The sequence below is a fragment of the Caretta caretta genome, chromosome 8 (genome assembly GCF_965140235.1).
Source record: "Caretta caretta isolate rCarCar2 chromosome 8, rCarCar1.hap1, whole genome shotgun sequence".
Classification (NCBI taxonomy): domain Eukaryota; kingdom Metazoa; phylum Chordata; order Testudines; family Cheloniidae; genus Caretta; species Caretta caretta.
Window position 1 is genome coordinate 57,339,694 of NC_134213.1, and position 23,090 is coordinate 57,362,783.

At 40.5% G+C, this 23,090-nt stretch overlaps 2 protein-coding genes across 9 annotated transcripts in view; one reads left to right on the plus strand and one right to left on the minus strand.

Annotated features, from left to right (window-relative positions):
* TPR (translocated promoter region, nuclear basket protein) overlaps positions 1–8,849 on the minus strand; it is a 71,917-nt gene extending 63,068 nt beyond the window's left edge. Inside the window, exons 1-5 of one of the 2 annotated variants that reach the window (XM_048862573.2) lie at positions 8,656–8,849; positions 4,843–4,947; positions 4,170–4,243; positions 2,162–2,258; positions 1,691–1,794 (exon numbers count right to left, since the gene is read on the minus strand). In XM_048862573.2, the coding sequence (XP_048718530.2) occupies positions 1,691–1,794; positions 2,162–2,258; positions 4,170–4,243; positions 4,843–4,947; positions 8,656–8,806 (531 nt within the window). In that variant the 5' untranslated portion in view covers positions 8,807–8,849. The remainder of the gene's footprint in view (positions 1–1,690; positions 1,795–2,161; positions 2,259–4,169; positions 4,244–4,842; positions 4,948–8,655) is intronic. The other variant, XM_048862572.2, reaches the window with a different exon arrangement.
* A 205-nt stretch (positions 8,850–9,054) lies between these two features.
* Positions 9,055–23,090, plus strand: part of ODR4 (odr-4 GPCR localization factor homolog) — a 37,410-nt gene continuing 23,374 nt past the window's right edge. For 3 of the 7 annotated variants that reach the window (XR_007358196.2, XM_048862576.2, XM_048862581.2), the window contains exons 1-10: positions 9,220–9,369; positions 10,512–10,636; positions 14,209–14,343; positions 14,785–14,880; positions 16,539–16,645; positions 18,080–18,116; positions 18,247–18,387; positions 19,333–19,428; positions 20,334–20,402; positions 22,462–22,590. Coding sequence is in view for 6 of the 7 variants with exons in the window: in XM_048862576.2 (XP_048718533.1) it covers positions 10,538–10,636; positions 14,209–14,343; positions 14,785–14,880; positions 16,539–16,645; positions 18,080–18,116; positions 18,247–18,387; positions 19,333–19,428; positions 20,334–20,402; positions 22,462–22,590 (909 nt within the window). In the remaining variant the exon portion in view is untranslated. The other 4 variants (XM_048862578.2, XM_048862577.2, XM_075131537.1 and 1 more) reach the window with 4 other exon arrangements.

Consider the following 23,090-nt stretch of genomic DNA (forward strand, 5'->3'; position numbering starts at 1 on the left):
CTTCACAAATTACGTGTGAGTGTGTGTGTTAGCGGCTAGCTCAGGTTTGGGGCTAATGATGCACCCATGCATAGCCGTGCATCCATGAGTCTCACCAAGTTAGAATGGTCTTCTTTCTCCTGTCTTCAGGCTCCAGGAAACAATTCAGGCATGACATATGCCTACTCCTGGATCCTTGCTATCATTTTATGAATAAGAATAATGACTCTGGCATTGGAATTCTAAGACTGTTAACCTGTCTCTTCTTCAATAGGTAGCATAAACCTACCCCTTCTTTTCAGGTACAAGATAGAAAGCACATTAAAGGCAAAATATGTGTCCATCATCATGGAACAACTATTGTAACATATTATTCACCATTTAAGTTTCAATAGGGGTCAAAGGCCATAATTAGCCTTGGGACCCCATTGTGCTATGCTTGACACAAACAAAAAAAGATATGACCCAGCCTTTAAAAAACAGGAATTACAGACGTGGAAAAAGAAAATTAAAATACAGTGCTATAACAGAACCCCACTTCTGGAGACTTAAAAGCTTGACGAAGATGTCTAAGGAGAGACTAGGTTAAACACCACATATAAGCCCCGAAGTATCAAAAGGGTCAATGTGCCAATACCGTAGTCGTAACAAAATAGCAGTAGTTTGCTTACTTGTTTGACTATATGAAGGCTACTGTGCCTCGAACAGAAACATTCAGAGACAAAATGATACTGAGGAAGAGTGAGGAAGACACTCACGTTTCATAACTTCAGTAAGCCACATACAGATTCATGCCATTTGGCTGAATCCATGTGTAACAGGTCCCTGGAGACTAAACCAAGGACCTCTTGACCTAGAAACACAACTGCCTGTGGTAAAAGACAAAGCCCATTTACTTGCAAGTAGTAGCATATTCAAACCTCTGTAAGTGTTCCAACTACTAGAATGGAACAAAAAGCTGCATTGTGTTAGCTAGGGACGTTTTCCAGAAATATCTAGGAAACTCCATATGAATTCCCTATAACTCTCCTGGAAGGGAACTGATACAGATGCCAATGTAGCGCTGCACAAGCGTAAGTTAACATAACCTTGAACTACTAAAGAGAAGCAACATGAAATGCAGACAAATAGTATTTTGACATGGCTCTCTTGGGAGTCTATTTAACTGACTGTTCCAGTTTCAAATGAAATAAAAAAAACTGGATGTATGTTATGAGGACTCTAGTCTGGTCCAAATAAAAGATAAGGGACCTTCTAAGATTAAGATCATAAGGTTATCAATGGGATGAGTAAGGAATATATATTAGCAAGATAAATGACTGCGGTCATTTGACTAAGGTCAAACTTCCTAGCACCGCCTTTGGAAGTTAATTTAGAATTCTGTAGGACTATTGTTTCCGTAAGAAAATGAATACAGCTTGGATCAGTCACTAGAGCATTATCACTACAACCAGGAATGAAGTCTAGAAAGTTGATTTCGTGGATATTGGCAGCTCTAGAGTAAGACCAGTCTGCATGAATTATAGAAAATTCAACAGTTACAAATGACATTTTCCTGCTATGACAAAGAGTTTGCCTGTGTCCTTTGAAAGAAGACCCATTTTTATACCACATGTGGTTATCTTATTATTGATTTAATTAATGTCTTTACAATGTAAGTAACTGGAACTCTCACTACTGACAAGAGTAATCCATGAAAAACACTACTTACCTTCACCGAGACATCCGATGTTTGAAGCTCATCCAGCTTTAATTGTAGCTCCACTTTTGCTGTGTTTGCTTCCGTAAGTTTCTCATTTAGACGTTTAACATCCTCTAGGAAAATCAGAGACAATGTAAGATGTCAAACATTCAAAACAGTATCAGTTATTACTGTAAATAAATCAGATTTAGTACCTTAGAAATGAAGGCTACCAGTTTATGAGAAGACCGTTAGCAATTGTCAATATGTGCCTCCGTACAACTAAATATCACCTAGCATGCTGCTGGGCTTTTCCTGACTTGCACTTACATTTTCCCCACCACTTTCCTCTACCAATCTGACTCCTGTTCCTTACTGATCTATTAATAGGAGTTACCCATACAAATTTGGATAATGAACCATTATTGAGTTTAGGTTTAAGTCTGAATCCCAAAGCAGGTGTAAACTCAGTTATGGTTTTAGCATATTTACTGGTCATACCATTTAAGTGTTCAATTTCTTGAGAGCGTCTCTCACTCGTTCGAACCAAATCTCTCTTTTCACCTTCCAATTCTTCTTTTGCTCTAGTGAGCTGAATCTTCAATTAAAAAAAAAAGTATCAGTTTTATGTTAAGAGTCATGGTCATTCTTTAAACTTACTATCATACAGGGAAAATGCTGTAGTAAGCAGAGGTTATCATCCTAACCATTTTTAATGTGTGTGTGAAAGCAATCCTACTATATAGTACACAGGAAGGTGTTTAACTGCTCAAGCAAGTTTTCAGTTACTGAAACAAACAAACTGGAATCTTGTGTCCGTCTTTGATTTCCACTACCGTGCTGGGCATCTATTCAGTTCTGACACAGAGGGAAGAACCAACATCACTTTTTGCAACACCCTGAAGTTTTCTTGGAGGTTTCATCCCATAGCCCTGATTAGTTTATGAAATGTAATCTCAATCTGAGATGGTACAGGATAACACCTCCTTTACCTTTAAACATAAATTGAGAGTATTCCAAAAGGGTACACGTCCAAGAAAAAAGAACAGAAAAGAACAGAAATATCAGCCATTCTAGGAGAATTGTTTATTGAACAGTGATGTTTTCTTACTCCTTCTTTTGCTACTAAACTGCTATAGAGATTTCCTCACAGATGCAAGACAGACGGCTTTCCTCTGGACTCCAGCAAGCATAGAGACAGCTCTTCTTTGTTAGAAAAGCAGAAGAAATGGCTCAGAGTCCTAATGGACTTCCAAACTCACAAATAAAACTTGTTCTGAATGTGCCTAAGGATAAATCCTAGAACCAGAACTGTGGTATCAGCAAAAGGTACTCTAGTCACAACATTAGTTCTCTGAATTGGTTTTAGTTGGTGAACAAATTAGGCCACATGCTATTAACCACAGACTAATCAAAGGGCCAGTGGGGTAAAAAGAAATTGCGAAGAAAGCCATAAATAGCATGGGCTGGTCTACACAAGACAGTTGTACTGATTGAACCCAGAATATTAATTTGAAACCAATTTTATTAAACTGGTGTAACCCCCTGTGCAGAAACTTTTATTTTGTTAAAGTAAGACTTCTGAGGTTTAATTTAATTTGGTTGGGAACACATTTAAGATATGCTAAAATAAGTCACTCTTCAATCAGAAATAAGAACGTCCACACTGGAGCTTGCACTGGGACTTGAAGAGCACAACTTTCCTGACTAGACAAGGCATTATTTGCACCAAGCTATCCATCTGAAGAATGGATCAGATCTAGCTTTTGATTGTCAAGACTCTAAACAAAACATGCACCCTAATTCTAAAGCCTTTCATCTATCTATTGCTACATTTGCATACTCAGGTTTCAGAGTAACAGCCGTGTTAGTCTGTATTCGCAAAAAGAAAAGGAGTACTTGTGGCACCTTAGAGACTAACCAATTTATTTATGCATAAGCTTTCCTGAGCTACAGCTCACTTCATCGGATGCATACTGTGGAAACTGCAGCAGACATTATATACACACAGAGATCATGAAACAATACCTCCTCCCACCCTACTGTCCTGCTGGTAATAGCTTATCTAAAGTGATCATCAAGTTGGGCCATTTCCAGCACAAATCCAGGTTCTCTCACCCTCCACCCCCCCACACACAAACTCACTCTCCTGCTGGTAATAGCCCATCCGAAGTGACAACTCTCTTCACAATGTGCATGATAATCAAGGCGGGCCATTTCCTGCACATATCCAGGTTCTCTCACCCCCTCACCCCCCTCCAAAAACCACACACACAAACTCACTCTCCTTGATGATCACTTTAGATAAGCTATTACCAGCAGGACAGTAGGGTGGGAGGAGGTACTGTTTCATGATCTCTGTGTGTATATAATGTCTGCTGCAGTTTCCACGGTATGCATCCGATGAAGTGAGCTGTAGCTCACGAAAGCTCATGCTCAAATAAATTGGTTAGTCTCTAAGGTGCCACAAGTACTTCTTTTCTATTTGCATACTCAGTGATTCCTATACCTGGACAGCTGCATTGCGATCATGAGCCACTTCAAGTTCTTTGTTTTTCTCAGTCAATGATTTCAACTGCTCATCTGTGGGGAGAGAGGGACAAGGAAGGAAAATTAAGGAAACTTTTTGGTATTAACAGAACATGTGCATTAGTTATATCCAGTTGGTAAAATTCATGTTCCTGCTTTAGAATAATATAAAACTGAGAAGAGAAAATTTTTCCCAAAATTAAAAATCCAGTATACAAGCCACTGACCAAATTGGTACTCTTGTGATTAAAAACAAAAGTAGTTTTATCCCTACTCATCTGCTTTCTGGAAACAATACTCAGAGGAAGGAGTATCAGAGAAGCCACTAACATATCAGTGTCTCAGGGCTGATCCTGCAACCTGACCCTTAAGGGGATGCATGTGCATTGCACACATCAGTTTGTAGAACCCTTAGCTCCTTAAGTAGATGGTAATTAAGATGTTTACTCCAGTAAAACAGACTAGAAGCCTGTCGAAAGCAGGGACTTGAACCAAAAATATCAACTAACTTCTATGAAATGAAAGAAGCTTGGTTGACAGATTTTTCTTTCTTATTTAGATTTTTAAGCATTTCAAAATAAGTTCAAAAGATTTAATTATTGTAAGCAGGAAAAAAAATTCCAATCTGCTAATCAATGTGTAGTTATACTTACTAAGTTTGTTTAGCTCCTGACGGAGAGTCTGACATTCCTGTGTCTCGTTTACAAGTCTCTCCTGACTTTGAGCCAGACGCTTTTCCACTTCAAAATACTGTTGTTCTGCAGAAAAACACATTATGTTAACACTACTTCACAATCAGCTTTTATTAGAGAACCATATCTAGCAGAAAATGCAACTAGAAACAATGCGCTTTCAGTAGACCCTGAAGAAAAAACATTTTTTTAAGCCAAGTGCTATTGTGCTATTTACTGTTAAGCACTGTTTAAATAATTTTGTTACTATGGTCAGACGTGTTTTATATTTCTCCAAGTGCATTGCCCTAAAGCAGTGGTCTCCAACCTTTTTACGCACAAGATCACTTTTTGAATTTAAAATCAATGTAGGATCTACCCCGACCCCACCCGAAGCCCCGCCCCACTCACTCCATTCCCCCCCACTCCGTTACTTGTTCTACCCCACCCTCACTCACTTTCACCGGGCTGGGGCAGAGGTGCGGAAGGGGGTGCAAGCTCTGGGCTGGGGCAGAGGGGTTCGGAGTGTGGAAGGAGGCTCTGGCCCGAGCCTGGGGCAAGGGGCTGGGATGCAGGAGAGAGGAGTGCAAGCTCTGGGAGGGAGTTTGGTTGCAGGGGTCACATGGTCACACTGCACCTAATCTCATAGAATCCACTGGACATTTCATGAGTTTTACTTTTTATTAGCGTCATTTGTGGTTTTGTGACAATCCCTGAAAGATTTTTGATCTATAATCAGTGTAACATTCTCAACTGTGGGGTGTGCACTGGCTGAGCCTGTGGCAGGGAGTTGGGGTTCGAGAGTGAGGGGGTGCAAGCTCTGGGAGAGAGTTTGGATACAGGAGGAGGCTCCAGGCTGGGGCAAAATTTTGGGATGCAGGAGGGGGTGAGGGCTGCAAGCTCTGGGAGGGAGTTTGGTACAGAAGGGGGCTCCAGGCTGGGGCAGAGTGTTGGAGTGCAGGAGAGGAGTGCAGGTTCTGGGAGGGAGTTTGGGGTACAGGAGGGGGCTCCAGGCTGGGATGCAGAAGGGGGTGCGAGGTGCAGGCTCCGGCTGGGAGGCACTTATCACAAGCAGCTCTCCGTAGACGGTGCACTGGGGCTCACCACTCTGCTCCTGGAAACAGCTGACTGCTGGCATGTCTCTGCAGCCCAGGGGGCGAGAAGCAGGTCTCCATGCACTGCCCACACCCACAAGTGCTGCCCCTGCTTCCCGGCCAATGGGAGCTGTGGGGACGGTGCTGGGGGTAGTGTGTGGAGCCGCCTTCCCGCCCAGGGCTGCAGAGACTTACCAGCAGCCAGACGCTTCCGAGAGCAGCATGGGGCCAGGGGAGGCAGGCAGCCTGCCTGAGCCCCGCTGCACCTCTGGACTTTTAGCGGCCTGGAGATTGCGATCGACTGACTGAGGCTCCAGGATCGACCAGTTTATCATGATCGACGGGTTGGTGACCACTGCCCTAAAGTCTGATCTACTGCAGTTTTTGGACTGATTTCAGTGTACTTGTTTAGCAACATATGGCTAAATTAGTGCAATTCCCTAGTGTGGTCAGTTATACTGATACAAAAGTGCTTATGCCAGGATAGCTTATTTCTAAACCAATACAATTAAACCAGTATAAAACTGGGTGTAAATTTGCTCTTACAGTCTTAACTTGGAAAACTGTTAACCACAATGATTTCTGATAAAGAACCATTTTTGTATGGGTACATCACTATGGACTTTGAAAATATCACAACCAGAAGTAACACTGATATGTAAAGGTTATTGCTTTATAACTGAAATAAAAGTCACACCAGATTTTCTCTAGTGTTCCAGAAAGCTTTGTAAATATCTGAGATAATATTTCTGGTGATACTACTATTTTCTTGGAATAACAGCAAGAAAGATTAGCAGACTTTTAGATAAGTGCTGTTTTCTTAATATGTACTGTAAACCTTTCTCAGTCTAAACTACATCAGTTTCAAATAATGATGTACCACCAGCATGTATATGAAAATCTTGAAGTTTACAGATAACCACTAGCCTATTTAAACTGATAAATTCCACTATAAACACTTGGAAGATTAGAAGTTTTAATTGAGTAAGATTGTTTATGAAAATGTTAATAAATAATACTTCTACAATCTTCCAATAAAGCATCACAAAACATTTTCAACCAGTAATGAATTAAGTTCAAAAATATCACCATAGGGCAGGAATATTATCCCTATTATAATATTTCAAAACTAAGGTATAGAAAAGTTAAGGGCAAGTTTACAAAAGGAAATCTTTGGCCTAGCTGAGAAATGAACTCCTGACTCTACCCTTTGTTTTACCTATGCTCAATTATTAAACAATGCTCTTGCCCCCCACTCCAATCCCCTAATACTTAGCTCTTATTAGACAGCACTTTTCATTGTCTGATTTCTAATTGCTCTGCAATCATTAATGTCATTTTACAAACAAGGAAACTGAGTCACAAGGAAGGGAAGTATCTTGCTCAAAGTTACCCAGTCACAGAGCCAGATATTAAATCCAGGTCTCCTGGGTCCCAGTCCTCTGTTCTAGCCACAATGCTGCCTTCCTGAGTGGGCCCAGGGCAATAAGATTATATCATCAATAATGTAATTGTCTCTAAAATATTAAGAGCATAATGCCAGATGGGACCACCAGATAGCCCAAAACCCTGGATTAGTATTACAGCCCTCAGGAAACAAAAGTGTTGTATGGATCATCGCCAATCCATCCTTTAAAAGCCTTGCTTCAAGCAATGGCAGATTATCTGGAAAGGTTCAAGCCTCAAACATTGAGTTTATTGGAAGTGTTGCTAGACTGGGCCCACTCAGAGGATGTCTAGACTGCAAAAAACAACTACAAAAACAGCAGTGAGTCTCAGAGCCTGGGTCTACAGACTCAGGCTTGTACTACAGCATTAAAAATAGCCAGGCAGACGTTCCCACTAGAGCTCAGGCTCTGAAACCCACTCCCTCTCTAGGGCTCAGACTCCAAGTGGGAATATCTGCATGGCTATTTTTAGTGCCATAGGCCTGTAGACCCACTGTAGCAGGTGCGTTTTTGCAGTGTAAACCAAACAAACCTCTGATGCTCTTCCTCAAGCATCTGGCTAACTTGGAGAGCAGGTAAAGAATCTCCAGTAGAATGTACATCCCCCTTGACTTTAGATTATTTTTAAGAGTTTTAATGTAAAGTAATAACTTGTAACTTCACATTAAGAACAGGCTCCTATTGTGGTTTACAAACACTGCGACACAGAGCTCAAGTGGAAAACAAGGGTGTAAAAATTAAAGGAATCCGCCTCACAGAACAAATGCATTATATTCAGACACTGCCATTATATAGATGTAAAAGCCATGGGGGATATTTTAAAAGCCTATGTCAGCAACATGAGACCTCCACGCAACATTGCCTCTGGCACTATCCCTTTGCTTCTTGGCTCGGACTCGGTTATGACGATTAGCCAGTGTCCATTGTAGCCCACCTCCCGCCAAACAAGCACAACTCGAGACTCGGCCCCTCCCGTACTTCAGTGATGGTGAACCTCGGTGCAGGACAGCATCATGCGCCCAGCGCCCCGCGGGGGGGGGGGGGGGCGCCTGCCCTCGCCCCGGCCCGTGACACCTATGAGGGCCCCAGCCCACCCGCCTGGCAGCAGACTCAGGTCCGGATCCTGCAGCAGGAGCAGCCCAGCGGACTGTGGACAGCACCGTACAAATATCACCCCTCACTCCCATGCCCTCCCCAGCCCCCGCCACTGTCCCTTCCCGCCGCCTCATGCCCAGCTCCCCCCCACCACTCACCGCTGTCCACCTTGAAGCGCTCGTGCCTGGCTCGGAGCCCATCGATCTCGCTCTGCTGATCGGCCAGGAAGCGCTCCAGCTTCCCCTGCACCGGCTTGGGCAGCTTGGCCAGCTCGGCCCGCTCCAGAACCTGCTGCAGCACCGCCGCCATCTTGGGAGCGAGCCTCTCCAACCCCTCTCTGCCGCCTTCCGGCCCGCGGGGAAGGGAAACAGCGCAGCGCCCTCACCTCCCCGGCTCGCACAGAGCATGCGCATTAGCCTCCCGCCAGCTGGCGCCATGGGAAACGTAGTGTTCACTCTCCACCGGAAACCGAACTCCTGTGCGAAAAGCTTCCGGAAGTAGCGTCCTGTCCGCCATGTTGAGTGAGGCACTGCGCCCCAACCTGTCTGATTAGACCGAGTGAACTCACAAGGAGGGGTCTTGGTTGGTTAGCAGTAAAGAGTTCGTCGTCTCGCAGCGACTGGATCAGCAAAGAAGAGGTGCTGCTACATCCGCCACACAGAACATGGCGGACCCTGATGGGCAGAAACATCCGGCGCCCATCCGCCCGCGATTAGGTTTGTCTCCTGTTGGGCCCAGTGATTCGGCTACGTCATCAACCTACGCTTTGATAGTTCGCTCTTTGAGACGGGAGCAGAGGCGCAGCCTGGTGATGTAGACACGTGGAACGCATCTGTGCTGGGCGCTGTGAGAGAAGCTGGTGCCCCTGCCCAGTAAGCGGGGGAGGCTGCCGTGGGTAGGGGGCTGGCCTCGCCGAGGGAAGGGGGCAAGGTGCCCGGCCCCTGGAGACAGGAATCTGACCTGGCTCGGGGAGAGGCAAATGTCTCTGAAGGGCGGTGGGTGTCTGACCTAGCTGAGGGAGGGGGAGGCCGAATTGCGGGGCGGGGATGACGGGACTAAACGGGAAATGTCTTCCCTCTGGGGCACTAGCTGGCGGCTCTCGCTGTGGTTGAGTCCAGAGAGGTGGATCCCATTGTAACCCCCTATCTGCTTGCACCTTGCACTCAAAGCCCTTGGGGGCTTGAGCGTCGTCCCTCAGCTCTGTAGTATAGATCTGGACTTCTTAGTTAGTCCCTTTGGAAAGAGCAAGTCAGATTGAGGTACGTGAGCATGGTGGGAGGGGGAAAGAGAGAGCTAAAGAATCCCCTGAGTTCTCCCCATATGTTCAGGTCCTACATTTCGCATTCAGGAAATTTATTTTATTTTTTTCTTTTTAAGCTGCAAATGGAAGGTGTAAAACGGGCCTGTTTGACAGACTTCACAGTGACTTAAAAAACAAGTCCTGTCTGAAGAAGGGAAATGAAAGAATGTTTGCAAAATGTAAATATTGTAGAATGTAACTGAGCAGGACTGTTCTTTCATTTTTCTAGGCAGCAGGTATTTGATCATTTTGATCATAGCTTAGTGGTCTGACTATGTGAGAATTGTGAATGTGTGAGTGAACAATTGGAAGTGAAGCATTAAGAGTTGAAGGTTGTTTCATAGACAACTTATAAATTATTTTTCCCTAGATTTTAAATTAAGATATTTGATGTGCCAATTTCACAGTTATGTTACCATATTTAAAACACCTCTTTTTCATACAAGTCTGTTAAGAATAAAAAAGTACACTTTCTGTGCCATAGAAAGACTTTTAGAACAGTGAAGCTATTACTGTTAATATATACTGTTAATGGTATATAATATATACTGTTAATGGTATAAAGCTCATTGTAACTTTGTTAATGGTCACTGTCATACTAACACTTTCAGGGTGTTTTTCTGACTTTTTTATTTCTGCACACTTACCGTGCTATGCCTTATGTTCTCGGGTTAAGTACCTGTAGAGGTAGAATAATATATTTTCTTTTTATAGATGTAAATTAGACTAAACTTGCAGTAATGGGCAGAAGCTATTTTGTGGAAGAAGCTGTTGGACAGTATCTTTCAGACTTCAGCACGAAGCCAAAGGCTTGTGTCACTGGCCTGTTGATAGGGCAGGTAAGTGTTTAAATCTATATGAAAGTGAATAGGCTTCTGTAAGGTGAATGTGTAACTCAAATTAACACTATGTTCATATAGGGTTTGTAATCTGTATTCAAAGGTAACACTTCTTTATGTAGACGCTAGGGTGAAGAACCTGTGTTAGTGACTTGAGCAGTTTTGCACGCTACATCAGTATCAAGCTACAGACTTGATCCTGCTCCCATTGACTTTAATGGTGTAGGATCAAACCCGTAACCTTAATGTTCAACTTGCATGAGACAGGAAGGGGATATTTTGACAAAGGACATAAGGGCAAAACCATATGCTTATAAAAGCTTCCATGGTACCCGCTGAACACTTAGAGACTTTGTTTTTGAAATCTTGTCTGAAAGATACAGTAAATGGCATGAAACTACATTTATGCACCTCCAAAAGAATTAAGGGCTTAAATAACACTGCTGCATTTCAAACTTGTGTTCCCAAGTAGTCTGGAATATAGTTAAGAGTTGCATGCATGTATTGAAGTGAGAATATATCTTCAGGTATTAAACCATATAGTAGAAATGAGACTGTGAAGGTGATAGTAGCAACATTTTGACTCTTGATCTCCCATTTCTGTTCTGTATTTTCATTCATGTTTTGCTATCAATGTGAAACCCAGTTGTAATAGAATGACAGACAGCAAATGTTACCAGCCATTCAACTGTCACTGAAAATGTGTCTTGTCATTAATATTTGGAGGGATCTAGAACACACTGGAGTTATTTGACAATGACTTTTAAAGCAACTCTTTTTAAAAGTGTCTGCTTATGTAAACAGATCTTTTTAGTGTCACTTTTTATATATTTGTGAATAATTAACGTAACAATATATGTTACCATTTTAATTTCTCCCACACTTGTCATGCCCTAAACTAATAATCTGTTGTTTTTTCATTGTCACCTTGTCCTTCTCCTATTTGTTCTGTTTTTTCTCTGCCTGTTGCCTCATCATATGTTTCAAATGTACACTCTTTGGGTTGGGACTGCCCTTTTTAAAAAAAAAAGAATTGTATGTATCGTCTCTAGCACAATGGGGTGTTGGTCTCTGACTGGATCCTCTAGCTCAGTGGTTTTCAAACTTTTTTTCTGGCGACCCAGTTGAAGAAAATTGTTGATGCCCACGATCCAACAGAGCCGGGATGAGGGGGGAGACGCTCAGGGCTGGGGCAGAGGGTTGGGGTTGGGCATGAGGGCTGTGGAATGGGGCTAGGAATGAGGGGTTCAGGGTGTGGGAGAGGCTCTGGGCTGGTGCAGGGGGTTGGGGTGCAGGAGGGGATCAGGGCTGGGGGTGCAGGCTCTGGGGTGGGGCTGAGGATGAAGGGTTTGAGGTTCAGGAGCATGCTCAGGGCTGGGGCAGGGGATTTGGGCACAGGAGGGAGTCATGGCTCTGAGCTGAGGGGCAGGCTCTGGGGTGGGGCTTGGGATGAGGGGGTTAGGGTGTAGGAGGGGGCTCCAGGTTTGTGGGGCGGCTGGGGCAGAGGCTTGGGTGTGGGCGGGGGTCAGGGCTTTAGGCTGGGGCCAGGGATGAAGGTTTGGAGTGCAGGAAGGAGCTCTGGGTTTGGGAGGGGTCAGGGCTGGAGCAGGGGGTTGGGGTGCAGGCTTACCTCTGGCGGCTCCTGGTCAGCAGTGCAGCAGGGGTGCTAAGGTAGGCTTCCTGCCTTTCCTGGCACTGCAGACTGCGTTGCACTGCAGAAGCGGCCAGCAGCAGGTCCAGCTCCTAGGTTGAGGCACTGTGCTCGGGGCGGGGGCAGTGCGCAGAGCCCCATGGCCTCCCCGCCAAGGAGCTGGACCTGTTACTGGCTGCTTCCAGGGCATAGTGCAGTGTCAGAACAGTCTTAACCGGGCAACACTGCCTATGGGACTTTTAATGGCCCGGTTGGCGGTGCTGAGCAGAGCCACTGCAACCCAGTGCCTTACATTCCACAACCCAGTACTGGATCGTGACCCGCAGTTTGAAAACAACTGCTCTAGCTGCCATTGCAATACAATTAATAGATTGTATAAATAGATTATTTCTTCTTTCTGGATCTCGGGTTAGTGGTCTTGTTCATTTTCTTCATGGAACAAATTAGAATCCTCTTGGAAAAAAATTGCAGCCCTCTATGTTGTGTTCTTGGCCAGCTTCTGGTTGTTCTGATGTCCTGATGCTTTACATTCTTTACACTAGTGCTTTTAAGGACACGGCATGTCTGCTCACCTTTAGGAAAAGTGTTCCAATCTGCATCCATTTCTGTTCCACTTGAAGTTCATATACTGCAGAGGATTCAGCAATAAAGTTGATAACTATCGAAGATATTATACATACATATTATACATAAATCTTCATTACAGACTTATGTGAAGGATAGACAGCATCAAATTTGCGGGTCATTGTGTGTACTTTGCTGGTAGAGGCAGCAACTGCCATTGTTAAATTTGAATAATCCGGTATAATCTAAGCCTCTGTTCTCACTTCGATCTCTCTGAAATGTACAATGCTTGATTTCTGGCCAAAGATGACCTTATTTTGTCTTTTGAAGTGGTGGGAAAATTGTATTGTAGTTTTAGAATATGTCTATATCGGTATCATGGGCTTTGATTGCAACTCTTATGGACGTATCCGATTTTTAATTTAGCTAGTTCAGGTACCGAAGCAAAGAAACTGTGACAGCACAGGCTTTAGCGCAGGCTAGCCACTCTAGTAATTACCCATGCTGCTATGGCTTCTCTGCTCCGGTACCTGAGCTAGCTAGATTAAACCTCAGGTATGTCCATACAAGTTGCAGTCACACCCCATGATTGCAGTATAGACGTACCCATAGAGCACAAGGAGAGTATCTGGGTGAGCAAGGGTATTTGCTCCCATTATACTTTTTGCAGGGGGGGGGTGAACTGTGTTTTGAACAGCCTTGCACGTAAATCGGTGAGGTGTTGAAAGATGAGGAAACTAGAGTTATGAGACTTTTAAAATGATGCACTGAGCATAATAATCTCTTTAATTACATGATATGTTGCTTCTCAAGTAATAGAACTTATTTCTACAACTTTTTACTATCACCAGTTACTTTTGAGATTATTAAAAACGGAGAGTTTTTAAAAGAAAATCACTTACCGCTACTTACATTGTTGACTTTTTATTTCTCTAGGTTTGGGAAATGAAAATAGACTATTCATTTTCATTAACAATCTAGTAAACTTCACTTAGAGGTTGTCCTGCACCAGCACAGTACTGCAGTGTTTGGGTTGCAAGCACCGCAAGGGAGTGTTTTTGTCTGGGGGAGGGGAACCCAAAAAACCAAAGCCAAACCTCTGTTAGACTTACGTTTTCTAAATAATGTTGTTTAGAGCTAAATTTTACCTCTTTGAGCTCATTTAAGAGTTAAAGACAAGGGAGAGAAAATATTTCCATGTGCGATTTAAAAAAAAACGAACCCCAAAACCTGGAGCATTATAGAGATGAACTACACAGCAGCTCAAAATGTGCTATATATTACACTGTGATTTTCTTTTAAAATCGATACTAACCTGATAGTCTTTTGTGTTTTGTTTTGTTTTTCCCCCCTAAAGTGTTCCCCACAAAGAGATTATGTGATTCTGGCTATTCGAACACCTCCAAGAGAAGAGCAAAATGAAAGCAACAAAAATTATCATCCAAAATTGGCTGACATTGATGAAGAATGGGTAACAGCACATGCTAGTCAGGTAAAACACTTTCAGAAGATGTATACTTATTGTAAGAAATAAGTTTTTGAAATTCTTCTGAACTTCAAATCCTAATTTTTATGCATAAAAGAGTCTTCTCATGAGTCCTTTGATGGCACTGATTTTGTTAATTGATCAAAACCTTACACGACTACAACCAATATTAAAAAGTAGTCTTTTCCAAAAATGCAGGTGGCTCTATAGTTTTTGAGCACAAAACTTGCATGAAATATATGATGATAAAATGGAAGAATAGAATATTTTTAAATTAAGGGATTGTGAAGTTGAGAAATAGCCTTGCTAATTTTAGTCTTGCAGTTTATTCTACATCTGTGTTCCAATACCTTTTAAAAAAAAAAATAGTAAACCAAGTGATATAGTTTATAGAACTTTATAATCATAATAGTAATTAATAATTTGCTTTTCTGTTTATTTTGTAAGTTGTCTAGAATGCTCCCTGGAGGACTGCTAGTTCTTGGTGTATTTATTGTTGCAGCTCCAGAACTGGCAAAAGACATCCAAAATGCTTTGCGCAAGGTAAGCGGGTAGATAATGTCCACAGGAAGGAGCTGGATTTTTTTTTTTTTTTTAAATTTATGCAGCAGAGTAATTTTCTATCACTGACGTCTTAGCTATATTTATTAACTGGATTATCTGAAACAGAAACCAAAAATATACCAGATAAATGGTTTGCAGTAAAAGATTGCTTGAATTTTTCAACATGGGCAAAACTATATATATTTCAACAACATTATTCTTGAAAAGATCTGTAACCATTTTGACTAAAATTTTTCAAAAAAAAAATTCAGCCTGAGGCAGACACTAGGCATATAAAATTTCAGTCCCAGTGGTTAAAGCTTGACAAAGCTATAAGCAACTGAAAAGAAGCTCTTAAAATGGGTGGTGTGGGGCAGCTTTTATATGGGGCAGTGCTACCAGTCCCACTTATAGTAACCTATATATTAGTAAAAAGAAAAGGAGTACTTGTGGCACCTTAGAGACTAACCAATTTATTTGAGCATGAGCTTTCGTGAGCTACAGCTCACTTCATCGGATGCATACCGTGGAAACTGCAGCAGACTTTATATACACACAGAGATCATAAAACAATACCTCCTCCCACCCCACTGTCCTGCTGGTAATAGCTTATCTAAAGTGATCATCACTATATATCAGTGGAAGCATTATGATTGTTACTCAATATTGGGACAGATACTTGTGTAGATAACTTACCTAAGATGTGGCAAAAGACAAAATAAGAGTAATTCTTTCATCTCTGTTATTATTATATAACTTTATTTGATGTATTTTCTTTTTCATACCAACTGTCTTCCAAATTGTCTCACAGAGTTAAATGGTTTGAAGTGGGAACTGGAAATGTGGAGGCAAATGAGACTTTAAGTTTTCAGATGTGGTCTGAAGAGAGAGTTGATGAGATGGAGAGATATGAGAAAGCTGTTACAAATATCAGAAGCTGCAGGGAATGAAGTCAGATTGTATTGAGGAACTGAGAAGAGGAAGGTGAAGAAAGAAACCAGGTCTATGAGCGGGGCATGAACAAGTCTATGAAGGGTTTTTTTAAAAGTGCAAAATGAACTTAAGTCAGTAGATTTGTTTTTGTTTTGAAGATTTGTGTGATAGTGGTTGTGCTGCTTTGTACTGTAGCATGTACAGAAAGATGCTGTTCAATGTAAAGTCTACATATTAGATATTTTCATTAACATCCTCTCCAGCACTTGAGTCTTTCATATGTGATGTTTCAGACATTTAACAGCGGCACCAGCCTAACTTAAAACCACGTATTTTTAGTTCCTGTACCATCTGAAAATGGGATGATCTGAGATGAGCCAACCTTCAGACTGTCAGATTTTATGTTAGATTATAATTAAAAGCCATAAGGTCCTTGGAAAATGGATGCTGGCATCAGAGTGGCAGTGACCGTTCCCAAGGGTTTGCACAAATCTTTCCATCAGTTTCAGTTTGTATATTTGCAGCCTGTGCATTTGCAAATATTCCCGTTTTGGTTCTATTACAAAGTGTTATACAGCTGAGAAACTGACTTGTAGCAAAACTGACATGCTGTTTTGTTTTAAAACTGAAATACAGCGCTGTTTTCAGCAACAATAACTACTTGCATTAATTTTTGTTTGTGCTATGAAGAAAAATCCCATAACATTCTTTTCCTTCTTCTTCAGCTAGTTTTTTCAGTAGAAAAGTCTGTAGTTAAAAAGAGGCTCTGGAGTTTTACTGAGGAGGAGGTCTCTGACAGAATGGCTCTTCATCTTTGTTCTGCTACAAAGAAGTATCCTTCTATAGCAAAAATATAATGTCTTTTGATACAGTGTATTGAAATATAATATAGTGCAGGATCTATCTAATCTGTCTGGTCTAACTGTATACTTATTGCCACCCAAAAATCTTTATTGCCTTTGTGTCAAGGGTTGCTAGGATGGATATTCCAACAACGCATATCATAAAAAGCAAGGCATCTACTCTGCACTCAATTTATCGGTTCCCCTGCTCAAGCTCAGTTACTGTCCTTCCACTATTCACAGACCACATTCTCCACCTTCACTCTGCTCAACCACGTGCAGCCATAACTTTGAGCATGTTTACTGGTTATATGGTCATGCATTTTGATTGATTGTAGGGTTGGTGTGTCCTTGGTAAATTACATTATATTAATTTTTGTATGATGCATGTAAGTAGGTGAGGTATGGTGTCTGATTGCAGATAGTAAATGTAGAATGTTTTTCTGTTAGAGATCACCCTTTCATATAAAACTCATTTGGTAGTAGTTTTCATGTAGAAGTTACACTAGTGCACACAGATTTCCATTCTGTATTATATTTCTTGTCGGAGTTGAAGGCTATACACTTGTTCAGAATGAGGATAAAGATATAGGGGTTTCTACTGGTGGAAGGAAGTTGAGGGAAAAAGAGGGTGATCAGCAGGGAGGGGCCTGGATGGGGAAGCACAAGGGAGTGGAGATCTATTTTAATGAACCACTTATGGCTCATCAGAAAGGAGAGCCTCTTCCCAGCAGCATCTTCAGGTTTTCCCTTGCACTCTCTGTGCATATTGCTACTTCTCACAATGCCCCGCTACTTCACTCCCACGTTTAATTTGTAAAAGTGATGTTCTTGTTTTAAATATCAAAGGCACCCAAAATAACATCTGATGTCTTTCTCTGTGGCACTGTAACTTGCAATTGTAATAATAAAAAATAGTTTAAAGGTTGATTATGATGGGGAAGTAACAGGCATGGTGGGAAGAATGTTGTAAGTCAGTGAAATAGCTGTGCAGGTGAGGATCATGGAGAACTGGGGCTCAGCAGTTTGATGGGGGAGAAGTATTGCTCTGGAGGAGGCCAGGAGAGAGAGAGAGCACAATTCTAGAGAAGTATGGGAGACATCAGGGTTTGCAAGTGTAAAATACATATCACCATTGATTGATTAGCTATCCATATGAATAGCTAATCAGTGTTGATACATATTTGAAAGGCAGGCACATCATTTCTGTAATACGTGTAGTTTACAGGTGAAACTTTTTTTTTTATTCCCATCAGTGTGAGAACATTCTCTACAATATTAAAAACTTGGCTCTGGAAAATAAGAAGATAGTGAACGTAAATGATAAATTATAGGTTAATTTAAAATATTTGTTTTTTATTTTGTTCCTTAGTTTTTATTCCTTTTAAGCATATTTCACTGAATTTTTTCCTTAATTAATAAAGGATACTTTGTCGAACCTATGATATGCAAGATCCAAAGGTAAGATCGACTACTGTATGTAAGATTTATAAAGTTCAGAAGAAATAGATTTTATTTCACATTTGTAATATTGTATTAAGCCATTATATTTACTACATTTTAAAAATAAAACCCTGTCTTTTCCTCCCAGAGTTCACCTAAGCCAGCAGACTGGAAGTACCAAAGTGGCCTGTCTGCCTTCTGGCTATCCTTGGAGTGCACAATTAATGTTAATATCCACATCCCACTTTCTGCTACATCAGTCAGCTATGAACTAGAGAAAAATACTAGGGTAACTAAACAATAACAATACACTATTGCTTACTCCTTTAATATTGTACATACAATTGTACTGCTTAGAAATGAATAATGTGTTATGAAAATATGGAGTAGGTAGGGGAATAGAATTAATGATTTGTAACTGGCAGTTAAATCTATAAGGTAATAAGTTCCTTATGCACAACTCACTTGCTGCATTAAGCATAAAAAAGCATAAGGAGAGAAATCTTTCAAGATTTTTATTTTCCTGTATTTATTTTATTTAAATTATTAAGAAACATTTTTAGGAGTGTGTAAAGAAGATAACATCTTTTCCTTTTTCTCTTCATTTGATGCAGGGTCTGGTTTTGATAGGATTTGAAAATGGGGTGCTCTCATTGCCCATTCACTATTAATAAGCCCCACCCCATCTTATGGAAAAACAAAATCCACATGTCATGTCTTCCATATAGGTGGTTATGCAAATTAGCTTTATATTTAGGCCAATAAAGATTAAAATTAATGTTTCTATTTACTTTGGGAAATGTAGATTAAGAGGTGTATTGTGAGTAGTATGTTGTCTATCAGTATAATGCAGATGGATGAGAGGTCTGAAATTTGGTTAGGATTTAATGTCTTTCTTTGGTTAATTTAAACGTGCATTACAGTAGTTTTGGAGTGTTGGTGGGTTTTGTGGCAATATTCAACCAAAAGTGTAGTTTATTTTTAGAGGTTTCAGAGTAGCAGTCTATATTCGCAAAAAGAAAAGGAGTACTTGTGGCACCTTAGAGACTAACCAATTTATTTGAGCATAAGCTTTCGTGAGCTACAGCTCACTTCATCGGATGCGAAAGCTTATGCTCCAATAAATTGGTTAGTCTCTAAGGTGCCACAAGTACTCCTTTTCTTTTTCTTTTTAGAGAAGCTTTCTTCTCAAAATATATACTTACAATCTTTCTGTGTTTTTTGGTTTTTAAAGAACGGATTAACCCGGTGGGCAAAACAGATAGAGGAAGGTGTTTTTCTGATCAACGGGCAAGCTAAAGAAGATGACACAGAGCTATTGGAAGGGCAGGTGTGTGCTGTATAGTGTAGAATTAATATCGATGTGTCACTCAAAATGTCTGGTATGGTAATATTAGTGGCTGAAAGGTCTTCTGTAGAATATTTTACTTCTAACTGGCATGTGCCATGTAATTAATATAAAGGATTGCTTTTCTCTTACATAAAAATTGCCATACTGGGTCAGATGAAAGGTCCATCTAGCCCAATATCCTGTCTTCCAACAGTGGCCAATGCCAGGTGCTTCAGAGGGAATGAACAGAACAAGTAATCATCACGTGATCCATTCCCCGTCGCCCATTCCCAGCTTCTGGCAAACAGAGGCTAGGGACACCATCCCTGCCTATCTTCCATCAACTTATCTAGTTCTTTTTTGAACCCTGTTATAGTCTTGTCCTTCACAACATCCTCTGACAGAGAGTTCCACAGGTTGATTGTGCATTGTCTGAGGAGATACTTCCTTTTGCTTGCATTAAACCTGCTGCCTATTCTCCACCTGTCCTTGAAGCAAAAAAGGGATGATTGTAGAAGTAGTAAAAAGAAGGATAAGTTAGGGAGGACTGGTGTATAAGAATTCTGCCCATATGCTGAAGATTAGATTGACTTTTATGGGTGACTTCAACAGCTTTATTTCTGTTGCAGTTTTTAGAGGTGAAGAGTGAGCCACTCAAGAAGATTTTAATGAGATCATCTAAAACTGTGCAGTTTTTTTGGTACTAAAACCACTATTACTAAATTTTTCCAAAGATTCCTAACTTTTTATTAACTGTGTCCTTAAGGTGGTTTCTATATCTCAATTTTCTTTCTAAAATCTACAAACTGGTACTACGGTGCTAGAGGCCAGTGGAGCACCTCGGTATGGTAGATACAGATATGTGTTCTGTATATTTCATATACCATTTTCTCCTTTTATCTCAGAAAAAGTCTTCAAGAGGAAATATTCAACACCGTATTCAACCCTTTGATGTGAAGGTTCTGACACAATTGGTAAGCATTGTGTGTAGAAAATGCCAGTAAGGTTAAGTGCAGTATTGCATAAAGCTTTATTCTCAGATGCCTAGCCTAAAAAAGGGGCATGACGTAAAAATTGAAAATGTCTTTTTTAACAACTCCTCCCCACTATAGGTTTGGTTTCTTGTTCAAATTAATATAATTCTGGTATGTAGGGACTTATCCAAGTTATTGTTCTTGACTTCAGTGGAAGTATCAGGTCCTGATAGAGCACCTGAGGATCATACAGTATAGTTGGAGGGGAGGGAAACTGAGGCCTAGAGATGTTAAATTCTGTAAACTGCTCATGTTGGGCAGAATCCTGCACCTACCAGGCTCTATTTATTTCAGTGGGGCTTTGTGTGGCTATATGGGTTCACCTGCACAAAAAAGGCTTACAGATCTTAAGGCCAGAAGGGACCATTGTGCTCATCTATGGTCTGACCTCTTGTGTAACACAGACCATAGCATTTTTATCAAGTGGTTTCTGATTCAAGCCCATACCTTCTGGTTGAGCTAGAGCACATATGTTTTTTAGAACAGCAGCTCTCAACCTTTTCTACTGTACCCCTTTCAGGAGTCTGATTTGTCTTCTATACACCCAGGTTTCACCTCACTTAAAAACTAATTGCTTTCAAAATCAGACTTAAAAATAGAAAAGTGTCACAGTGCACTATTACTGACAAATTGCTTACTTTCTTTTTACCATATAATTATAAAATAAATCAATTGGGGCATAAATATTTACTTACATATCAGTGTATAGTATATAGAGCAGTATAAACAAATCATTGTATGAAATTTTAGTTTATACTGATTTCACTTGTGCTTTTATGTGGCTTGTTGTAAAACTAGGCAAATATCTAGATGAGTTGATGTACTCCTGGAAGACCTCTGAGTACCCTCAGGGGTACGTGTACCTCTGGTTGAGAACCACTATTTTAGAAGACAGACATCCAATTCTGATTTTAAAGACTATAGGTGATGTTCCTAGTTGAGTTGTTTCAGAGGTTTAATTTACTCACCAAAAAAAAAAGTGCAAAAAAGCATCTTATTTCAAATAGTTTGTGTGATCAGAGCCCAACTGGCCTGTTGAAGGTTACACAAAGTTCATGACCTCTTTAAATTTAATCAAAATAGTAATAATGTAAGTTTATTTTTCTTGTGAGAGATGCCCATTTATGCTCTGTGCAAAGGGCAGATGTTTACAGTCAAACTATTGGTCTCCGACAATACTGTTTATACTGGAATCGCTAATTGTTCTGTGAACATCTTTGGGATAGTCAAAGGAGAATATCGGACTGAAGGGATTTCCATAATGGTCTCCCTCTTGCCACAGAAACATTATAGTTTGCCCTAAAATAGGGTAAGGACTCCATGGATATTAGCTTTGATCTAGTTCCAAATATAACCAGATAAAAATGTCTTCCTAATTAATTATAGGACTGGTGGATGATTCTGCTTTAAGAAAAATACTCAAACAACACAACGTAGATATTCTAGATTATACTTACTAATACAGTAAGTAGACAAACTTTCTGTCACTTAAAAAAAAGGCTTCAAAAAGTAGTGTACAAGGGAGGTTACTGGGAAGATACTGTATTCATATTAGCAACAGGCTGTTTAAAAATAATGTAAGCATTTTACACATTCTAGGGCTATAGAATTAATTTTATTTTCAGTTAAAACAGTGGTGACCAAACTTCAAAAACAAGCTGAGGGAGCTATTTTCACAACCTTGCTAGCATCACCATTGATGTCTATTTGCATGCTGATGAGAAGTAAACATAAAATACATTAATTGCAAGAAATTATAAGTTCCTGGAAAAGCAAATTTTAAAGAATTTACCAACTGGAAAAGGACAAAACTATTAAGATGGAGCTTCATATTTAAGTTACTTGCTAAAAGGTATTAACTGCGAGAGGAGAATAACACACATTTTACCAAGTACTTAAAATGTTTAAGTGCTGTTAATTGAAATTTGTAGTGGCTTCATGACTGACCATATTGCAGATGCATAGCTAACATTATAATTGAAACGTGTTTATTTTTCAGTCCCAGAGTTCAGGCCATCGATCTGCAGCAATGGTGCAAGTCTGCCGTGGTTCCATTAATCTTAAAGGTGCTGTGAAATGCAGAGCTTACATCCATAATAACAAGCCAAAAGTTAAAGATGCTATTCAGGTATTGAATGCACTCTCCTTCATTGCTTTTCCCAAATATTTTACTAGAACCCTAAAATTATTGTTCTGTATTTGCCTTTGGTGGGATAATAGAGGTCTGAACTCCAGACAGCTAGAGTGATAGTTTGGAATTTTTAGAAGTCCTTTTTATTGTTCAAGAAAATAAATTTTTCAAAAAGTTTTTAATTTTATTTAGAAGCAGTTCATTTTAGATCTCTACTAGTGTTGTTTTTGTCCTCCTAAGAAATCCTAACTTACTCTTAGTCTAGTGGTGGTAATGCTTGGTGTAAAGTTTTCTTAAAATTAAAGGAATGACTTCTGTATGTTACGTATTCTTGTACTTGCCAGAGGAAAAATGTAGGCAGATTAGGTACTCCAGTTACTCTTTTGAAATGTATTTGGAGTAGTACTTCTAAATCAAAGTGATCTTTTCTGTTGTCCTGCTGCACTTCTAATATTGTCCAAAAAAGTACTGAACATGACAGTCAGTATTTTTCCATG